Here is a 10,162-nt window from a genome sequence, read left to right as displayed (position 1 = left end):
TAGTGGTTTCTTCCTGGGAAGTATGCCTTAGCCTACTAAAAAATGTCATTTGGCCTACAAGTCATTAGCAACTGATATTTGTGGGCACAAGCGCCCGCAATTAGTGGTTTCTTCATGGGAAGTATACCTCGGCCTAGGGTGGACCAGGCGGAGGGTGAAAATGGAGTCGCCACCTAAATTAGGTCTAAGAACCATATATATAGCGCCCCTATGGAAGGACTGATCATACCAAAGCACGCGTCCTGAGTTTAGGTCTGGGGATGAAAGGGGGTTAGGCACCCAATCCCACCCGACCTGTAGGTCGGCCTCTACTCATTGTGTTTCAAATCCTAATCCCATCAAAGTGTCTTCTAATAGGTTATTCTAACACTCAACACGGCATATCAATCATGGTATAAAAGGAAAGGAATTCAAATTAAACAAGACAAATCAATTAAATTAAATCAAATATTTAAGGAAACAAAACCAATTTAAGATATCATGGAAAAGTCAAGGACAAAATCATGCAAGCGATTAATTAAAATATTCTAACATAATTAGAGTCAAACAGAATAAATAGACATGGAAAATATCACAACAAATCAATCATGCAATTAAGACAAAGATTCTTCATTTTTTTTCAAGTCAACATGCGTACGCATAGAGAATGATGTGTACGCATCTTTATGAGCATGTGTACGCACGCACCTTTAAGCATACGCGCACATGGTCACTTAGAAACACAAATCCAAAAACTTTCGCATGCTCAAACAAATTATCATATGGTTTATATATCAATTCACTTCTTAATCAAAACATAGTGAGACACAAAAAATCAAAATATATTCCTAAACATGATCAAGAACAAAGTAAAAATAAAACAATCATATCAATGTCTACTTCTAAACACGCATTAGATCCATCATTCATTCAAGAACAACAAAACATAAAGGAGGCATGTTCATACATATCCATTAACTTGATACTTAGAACATAATATTACACAAAGGATTAAGACTAAACAAATCAAAAATAAACCCTAAACATGTTAAAGATCCAAAACAAAACAAGAACACAAAACATGAATATCCAAAATAAGGAAAAGCCAAGAAAGAGACTCACCTAGCTTATGGATCACAAGTTCGTAGAGATTTAACCAGCCCCTTAGTGCCTATACAACATATTCAGATTCGAATCAAAGGAATCAAATATATTAATAATCCATTAGTGACCATAACTCAAAATAAAAAGGATTTTTGAAAATGTTTTAAAGAAAGTGTCTGATTTCAAGAAGAAAATAGTTTTCGCCTTAAGACCACTAGAAAGAGGTTTGGAAGGAATCAAAAAATGTACTAGTTGCTGTGATCTCAAAAGATTGAAAGTGGAAGAAGTGTTCTTGGAAGAAAGGTGGTGAAAATACATACTCTTTAGCTAGGGTTTGAGTTTGGAGGCATAAGGTTGTATTTATACATTAAAACTAGGGTTTTCAAAGCTTTTCAAAGGCATTTGGACATTCTCAAGGGTCTAAGGGTCGGCCTACATCAAAGAACGAGGTTTTGGGCCCCTAAAACTAAAGTTTTGGGCTGCTGGAAACAAGGTTGCGTACGTAGGATTGAGGCTGCATACTCACCCTTACCCCATGCGTACGCATGCTTCCCAAGAATCTTACTTTCGACTACACTATTAGTCCAAATTGAAATGGTCATAACTCACTTAATATAAATCCAAATCATGCACATTTTATGTTCAAATTAAAGCCCAGGATGTCTACTATCCAATCAAACAAATCTCATTTAGCAATTCTTTTTGGTTCAAAAGTTATGATAAAAAAAGTGAGCAAATGTCATTTTTTAGCATCATTTTCAAAGCACTTTTGAGTTGTGATTACTTTCAAACTATCAAAATAAATTCAATTATCCTTTGTCATCATTGGGATTGGGGACCAAAGGTTATTAACCAGGTACAAAATGAAGTGTTTACAATATCCCTATCCCTTTTTTTATACATTTTAAATGGGAAGGGGAGATTTGAACCATGTACATCTACATTGAAGATACCAAGTGATAAGGATAAAAAATAAAGTGTCTATTTATACAGAACATGAGGCTGACGGTTTCTGGGCGAAGCCTTCAGACATAAGCAGACAGTATAGTTATGACCGACAGTTACCAGTCAGCAAATTCTAGATTTGGGGAAGTCTATGAGATGTACTTAAAGGCTGACGGCACCATCAAACCAACGCCAATAAAGCTGAAGGAAATAAATAAAGCTGACGGCCCGGAGGCAAGTTTACTTGCTACCCACGATTGCATATAAGGAATTGTCTTGCTTCCCATGTTTGATGCTACTCAAGGGATCCTTATAAGGGAAGGATCCCACCAAATACGCCCAAGAAGACTCCTATAAGGAAAGGACTTCCGTGACAAGGAAGAGATGTCAACCCTTTACTACTATAAAAGCCCCAATACCCTCACTAGTCGAGGTACGCATAATTTACCCTCTCTAGTACTCTAGAGTTGTGAGTATAGTTCTGACTTGACCTTCGGAGGGTATTTGGCTGACACCACACCGATGCTCTATGCTAGGTCCTTTCGTTTTACTGTGCAAGTGCTGTTTGGAGCGCGCGAGGACCGTGTGGCTTACTGGTGATATTTTCGGCATCATCACCAAGATATGTCATTTCACCAATAGGCCATTAGTTTTGAGTTTTGATTGTTTACTGGTCCCTAACATGGTATGCATTATTTATTTGTCTGCTATCGTTGTCTACGTTGTTGTTTCTTTTCTCCATGTGCTTGTGTGTGGGAATTCTTTGTATGAAGATGGCATATATGTTATTTATATTTGAGGTTCATAGTGATGTTACTTCTGTGCGGAACCCAAAACTAGCTTGTCTATTTAGGTGGGAAAGTGGATTTAGTCAAATATTTTGATCCTAACAGTTTAAGACACTTTGATATGCAAAACATGTGTGTTCAACTAGACAACTGGTAGTAGTAGGTTATATCACATTATCCCTGACGGTATTTTAGAGAAGGTTTAAGATTAATTAGTGGAGATGAGGATGTGGTATATATTTATGAGTTACAGGCTGCATGGCCAACTGATAAAATCATATTGAATGAAGAAAGTGGTGGGGTTCCGCTTGTAGTTGCCATGCTTGGTAAGAATGTAGAAGAGGATAGGAATGAGATATCGAAGAGAATGGGGAAGATCATGAGACTGGTTTTGTGGAAAATTTCAGAAGGATTGATAAACACACCGTTCATGAGGATGAAAGTGATTAGTTTAATGAGAGAGTGAATTACGATTAGAGAGATGATGGTCTTGAGGGACTAGATTTTGCCAATGACATATATAGGGTTGAGAATGACATTGTTGAGCCATCTAAACAACATGAGGATAGGGAAAATTATGGGCGTAATGCATCCTATGCCTGGCCATTTCTGTAGCATGAGGTTAAGCATAATTACGGGCATAATGCACCAAATGTTGGTTAATCTATGCAACATGATTTAGGGGGCAATGTAGAATAGAATTCACCCCTTACTGGTAAATTTGGCCAACTTAATGTGGCAAAAAATGAGTGGGTTGAACAGGCCCTTGACGATGATTTTGGAAGCATAGAAAATTTTGATGATGATGATCATAGGGGAAATTTTTTTTTCTAGATTTTAATGAGCAAACTGCGATGAAAAGCCCATAGTTAACTGTTTACACCATTACATAGTTTAACAACACAAACTCATTGCAGAAATTCCCATCACACATTGACTAATCAACAAACATTCTTCCATGATTCCATCACAACTTATACAAAATACAAACGACAAATATATTTCAACCAACGAACACATGCCATCATCATTTCATGACAAGCTAAACGTCTTACTATTCATCCCTCCAAATATTTCCTAAGGAGCCAAAAAATAATAATAATACAATGAACCCAAAGCCAAAAAATAAATCTTACCCCAGATTCACGCAAACATCCACTTGTGTAAAAGCTATTTGACAAACACATGGAAGCCATGGAAGTGAAGCTTACAAAATGGTGCAAATCAAAATAAAACTACCATCTTACCATTATTGTGCGAGCTTAAATTAAACTTCAAACACTCAAATTCTAGGCAAATTTTTGAGGTAGATGATCGAAAAGCTTGGATTTATGGAGAATATCAAAAGAGATTAGATGAAGCAGCGGATTAATTACAGACCCAAGTGTTTACTTTCTCTTTCACTGAGCATTCTCTATGCTTTTCTTTTATGTTTTGATGTGTTTTAACCGTTTCTTTAACGGTAAACAATGAGATGAGATATGGTACTTATAAAAAACTAATCTTAGATAAGTAAAGCGATACTTTCTAAACAACATAAACAAATGGCTACCACCTCAAACCATAGGTGGGTTAGCATAATTATCCTAAAGAAAAACTAAGGTGCTTAGGAGGATACCTACACACAATCAGATTTTTTTCCTCGCATTCCTAGTATACATGGAAATGAGTGACTTGAGTGCATTGCTACTTAAAAAAATAATTAGTGAAAAAACCTACAAATTTTAATTTAACTTCATAACCACCACGCCATGCATCCTAATTTGCACGTCTCTCTGCTTTCACCTTCTCCATATCTTCCACATCTTTGATGTTTTTCTTTTTCTGTTCAATCCAGCTCTTGATGAGATTACTATTAGCATGCTGGAGGGTGCATGGTGGTACTTGTGAAGGAAAGACAGTTGATTTTTCCAGGAACTGCCTCTGCTTCTCATCAGCGAAGCAAAGCAGTGATTCAGGACACACTTCTTGAGCAGAAGATGGTGGGACTGGCTTGAAGTCCTGCAGCTTTGAGTACTCCGTGATGAGGTGAAACATGTAATCATAGACCCTATCCATACTTAAGGATTCCATCAAATTCTGCGCTTTTTTGCCTATTACCTTAGCCTGATCAGCCATATTTATATACACATAAACAAACAGATATATACAACATTAGAAAATATGTTGCTAACATTTGACCCTTAATTCATAAGCAAAAATATTATGAACACAAAACTAGGTAAACCAATTTAGCCATAAACTGATGAAAACTGATTTTTGGTATCTCAGCAAAGTGGCTGAAAATAGGATTGATCGATTTGGCATTCCATACCAGTTACTAAACTTTCTTTTCTCTATTTTTAGTTTGAACCGAGCTGAGCTAAAAGCAAAAATTATCACTCTAGTTGTTAAGAATATATGGCAGTACCAAATCTTGCAGAAAAGTGAGTTGCAACACATAAGAAAGCATGGTGTAAGAGAGAGTGAATTGCTAAAAATGGTCACCCTTGTAAACATCATACTTTATATAAAGCATATAATGATAGTCTTTGAAAAATACTGCAAATGAAAGTTCCCATTGCATTTTCAATGAAATGTTTACAAACTTATACCTTTTCTTGGCATGACTATCAAAAAATAGTTAATAGTTTTGTACTACTAAATGCAATGTTGTTCCTGTGGTCATCTCGCTGTAGTCATCATTTATCATTTTCACTGTTGTTCTTCTTACTAGTTAGTTAAGTGTGGTATACCATGAAGCTTGAAGAGAATCACATCATTAAGCTACAAGAAGTACCAGTACTTGTAGTGCTACTACCAACTACCGGTACTATTCATTACTACAAATATTGCGATTAAATGTTGTTACTTGTTAGTGTTTGTTTGGAATGCACTTATAAAGCAGCTTATTGCTTATTTTTCCTACTATTTGCGGGTCCCACATGAGTCAACTACTTATTTTATTTCATTTTTGATTATTTTCCTACTATATGCGGGTCTCACATGAGTCACCTACTTATTTGACTTTGACTTTGACCTTTTATTTACAGTACTTTTAGCTAAAAACTAGATAATAAGTGAGAAAAAGTAAGAATAAATAAGGTTTTAAAAAATTGCACATAAAAGCTAAAAGTTAAAAGATGGGCTTATAAACTTTAGCCAAACAGACATGCTTAATCTACTGGGAAGCATGAAGCCAGACTCAGATAAGATCCAGACATATAAAAACTCCCATACTAGTCAGATGTAGAGATACCAGTATTTTATGGCAGCAAATTAACCAACAAGAAGAGACAGATATACTGAAATAACGTTAAGTGGAAACATACCTTTGATGGGTGTGCATTACCCCAGTCAACAGCAAACTTTATTGAGGGGCATAAATTGGTAGGAGAGATAGGCCAATAGTTTTTTTTGGGAATGAGACCACGACTGAAGAAATCTTCATATTGTGGGGATATTATCAGGGAAAGAGAACCACATGATAGAATATACTTCAAGCTCACAGACCAAGCAAACCCTTCAGCATAAATTTTATATCTGCAGAGAATATCCAGGAAAAAGAGCAACACAAACGATCAACTGCAAGATGAAAGCATATCCTATCATAGGACATTAGGTAGATAGAGTACATTGTACTGAGATATTTTGAAACTCCACAGCTAGACACTGCATGAAAGCCATGGAACAACGCCACCCCCCCCCCCCCCAAACAAAAGGAAAATCCTAGTCTAAGTTCAATTCGAATAAAGAAGTTCTTCAATGAGAACAACTCCCATATAATTCCATCCTCAAAAAATACTCACAATAGAGGAAGTCGATCAAAGCCCAATCATCATTGAGGCATTTTGTAAGAAAAGGAATGACATGCAACACAAGAATGGTTAATCTTCTTTGCAAGTTTACTGATGTTTTCCAATAGTGCAAGGCTGAGTGGTACATTAGGACAATAATCTAGATCATATACAATTTTCATATATATAGGACAAGGAAAATTTGAAAGCAAAGTCTTAGGAGATAAAATGTATACTTTTCCTCATCTCTTCTTATTCGAGTGGAAATATAAAATCATACACACAACCGTGTGATGATTATGCTATGTTCTTTAACCACCAAAGTCAGTCTACACAGTAACTCAAACGGCCCATTAGAAAATGAGGATTCCCTATCAATATGTGACATTACTAAGAGAAGTACTCACCGGTAATTACACTGATTCGATAGTTTGGATTGCTCATAACCAAGTTTTGCTTCTTCTTCCCAATTCTGCAATGTAAAGTAACAAGGCAAAGTCCATATTAACTCTTAGGTATTCCATCACATCCATATGTTTAACTCTAAAAGAAGGGGGGGGGGGGGGGGGAGAGGGTGGTTCACAAGGTAGTTCAAACTCCACCTGACGCATAATTTGTGCTCCCCACATCTTAGAGTCATTACATGTCAGCAACTCTGTACGGATAGGAGATAAAACATCTGGATTTCCTTTCCAGTATGCGTGGGGCCACTTCTTTGACCAACTTAGACGTTGAGAACCTCGTTTAACATCATGGAACTCTTCATCCCAGGGCCTTATATTTGTCTCTGGCCTGTAAAAGAAACATTCTCATTTCAAGACATTCACACATACGAATTAATACCATTTCCAAATGCATCAGAATGATTGCCAAATGGTTCACTGATTTGTGCTCAGCAAGCAAATTAAAGTACTTGGCATACATGTTACATACCATTAGTATGATACCATTAAAGGGGTTATACAATAATACGGTCAATCAAGAGGGAATATAGCTCTTTGAGTACTCGTATGCCTCCAGATAAATTAGTTTGGGCTGCCACACCTAATGGTACTTTTACAGTTAAAAGCGCTTATTGGATTGCTATGATAATGAAAGAGGCAGAGAAAGAAGGAACTTCTGGTAATACTAGCCAAAGCAGGATTTGGAAAACTATTTGGTTGGCTGAGGTGCTGAACAAAATTAAAAACTTTGTTTGGCGGGCTTGTCAAAATATTCTACCCACAAAATCCAACCTTTTCCATCGGCATGTGCTCAGTTCAGATGTTTGTGACCAGTGTGGCCAGAGTAGTGAGACGACAAGTCATGTGCTGCTATTTTGTGACTTTTCAAGGTCTGTGTGGGAATCTTGTAATCTGTTGGTGGATTGTCATTGGAATTTTGCTGATGTGGTTTGGAGGCTGGGTTGTGATGTGGGATCATCAGCTATCTCTCTTGCTCAGTTCATGGCAATTGCATGGAATATATGGAGGAATAGAAATGGTATTCGACATGGCGAAGAGCCAAAGAAAAAGGAAAATTTGATCCTCAAAGCGTCCAGGTTTATCTCTGAGTTTCAAGCTGTTCAAGACCCTCCAATACCTTCTGTTTGTCATTCCCAAACTAGTTGGTTACCTCCTGAGCCGGGTGTCTACAAAGCTAATGTGGATGGAGCTGCTTTTAAAATTCTTTCTAGTGCTGGAATGGGTGTTCTTATTCGTGATTATAAGGGTCAGGTTGTGGCAGCTTTAAGCCAACGATTTTTTGCTCCTTTGGGTCCCCTCTTGAGGTTGAAGCCAAGGCAACGGAAGCAGCTGTGATTTTTGCAAGAGATGTTGGTATTCAGAATATTATATTTGAGGAGATTATTTGCAAGTCTACAACTGTTTACATGGAACCTCCAAAGCCCCTCCTGCTGTTGCTAATGTTCTTAATGGCCTTTTGATCCACCTTCAATCTTTTCGTTCTTTTTTGATTTTTCACATATTAGGAGGGAAGGAAACAAGCCTGCCCATATTTTAGCTCAACATGCTCAATTTGTTAGTGATTTTGTGGCATGGGTTGAGGAAACCCCCAGTTTCTTAGAAACTGTTATTGCCTCTGATGTACCAGACTGTTTATGATCGCTATTAATATTATGTTGCTTTTTCACATCAAAAAAAAAAAAGAAAGAGGGAATATAGCAAAGCCATATTTTACATTAAATGACAAATACTAGCAACAAGAACAAGAGAGCATAATGCCATAGCTTCATCGGTTCAAACAAAATTAACATAAATAAAAAAATAAAGGGTTTGGTTTTCTCTGTCTAAAAAAATACTTACCAACCCCAGAAAGACCAATCAGGAAATGGAATGTCATAGTCCTCCCCAGTGGTACAATACCGAAAAAGCGGCAACGGCATCGATTCATGCTCAGCCCGGTGGATTCTAGGCTTATCCATGCAATCAAACATAATATCCACATCAGGTACCATCCCAGGATACCTCTTGAGAAGCTGCAACAACCCCCATATAGTAAACATGGCTCGGCTTTGCACACACGCGTAGTACAAATCCACGAACAGCTTTCCACCAACGATCACGACCCGGAAAGCCGCGTATTTCTGGGCCTCCGCCAAATGGGCCGCGGAGATCCCAGTCCGAGCCCAGGGCTTGAGGTCCTGATGGATCCACCGGAAAAATTCTGGGCATTTCTCGCTGGATTTTGAGGAATGTAAACGGCGGCGTTTGGGGACTGTGTTATTGCTAGAGTGACAAGTAAGGTAAGAGCAATGTAAGATCTTGAAGGCTCGGATTTGGCGGCTATCTTCACTGAAGGTCTTGGGTTCGAAAAGGTGCCACGGCGTTGGGTTTAAGTTGTGGCCCGCGACGGTTTTGGTTTGGGAAATGAAGCTGTCTACCTGTTCGATGAAATGCCGGAAAGAAAAACACAATCAGCAAATAAAACATAAAACGTAGAGCACCTGCTTGATGAAATGCCACCATTAAATATAAAAGAGATGGAAAGAGTGTGACCTTGTAAAGGAAGAGGGCGGTGAGGGCCAAGGCAGCAACAAGGAGGAGGAGATAGGAGGGCGTGCGAGGAGTGTTCTTTGGGGACAATCCCATGGCTCTTCTGCTTGCATTGCCCCTCTCTCTCTCTCATTTCTATTCCTATCTGCTTGCGTTTGCTTACTGTTTCAATTTCAAACTTGCCAATTTTCTTGCTCTATTCCCCTTTTCTCTGTGGGGAGTTGGGACCCACTGTCTCTAACGACTTCCACGTTGCTAATTTTCTTTGGACCTGTTTTGGACCCTGCGTTTTCGTCCATGAACAGTATTTCACGGGCAAACAGTAATTTTTTTATTATTTTTAGTTTTCGGTAAAATAAACGGTATTCAAACGCACTCATCTTATTTAAGACAACAACAATAATTCAACAACTTTTTTGAGGTTAGGTTGGAAGTTTTTAGTGGTTCTCATTTAAATTCAATATTAATATATCTTTTCATTAACTATTAATAAATGAGTCAAATTTTTTGTGTTTTTAGACTTTTTCATTAATAACAGTAAAGTTTATATTATATAATAATTGACGAAGAGTATGGA

The 10,162-nt window shown here is 37.6% G+C and overlaps 1 protein-coding gene across 1 annotated transcript; it reads right to left on the bottom strand.

The window, feature by feature from the left end:
• Positions 1 to 4,304: 4,304 nt before the first annotated feature.
• On the bottom strand, positions 4,305 to 9,773 carry LOC115989609 (O-glucosyltransferase rumi homolog). Its single transcript, XM_031113393.1, has 6 exons — positions 9,589 to 9,773; positions 8,896 to 9,473; positions 7,195 to 7,384; positions 7,000 to 7,064; positions 6,128 to 6,338; positions 4,305 to 4,922 (listed from the first exon to the last, which is right to left on the bottom strand). Exons 1-6 carry the CDS (start codon positions 9,679 to 9,681, stop codon positions 4,575 to 4,577), a joined length of 1,485 nt encoding a protein of 494 aa, XP_030969253.1. The 5' UTR covers positions 9,682 to 9,773; the 3' UTR covers positions 4,305 to 4,574.
• Between the last annotated feature and the right edge of the window lie 389 nt (positions 9,774 to 10,162).

This window comes from Quercus lobata, chromosome 1 (assembly GCF_001633185.2).
Source record: "Quercus lobata isolate SW786 chromosome 1, ValleyOak3.0 Primary Assembly, whole genome shotgun sequence".
Classification (NCBI taxonomy): Eukaryota; Viridiplantae; Streptophyta; class Magnoliopsida; order Fagales; family Fagaceae; genus Quercus; species Quercus lobata.
The sequence above is the reverse complement of the archived record's forward strand: the minus strand, read 5'-3'. Positions and strand labels throughout refer to the sequence as shown.

Coding starts and splice junctions, on each gene's coding strand:
- LOC115989609 (XM_031113393.1), bottom strand. CDS start 9,681: ATGGGATTGTCCCCAAAGAACACTCCTCGCACGCCCTCCTATCTCCTC. Junction 9,474..9,588: donor CCGCCCTCTTCCTTTACAAG/GTCACACTCTTT, acceptor TTCATCGAACAG/GTAGACAGCTTCATTTCCCA. Junction 7,065..7,194: donor GAGCACAAATTATGCGTCAG/GTGGAGTTTGAA, acceptor TTTACATTGCAG/AATTGGGAAGAAGAAGCAAA.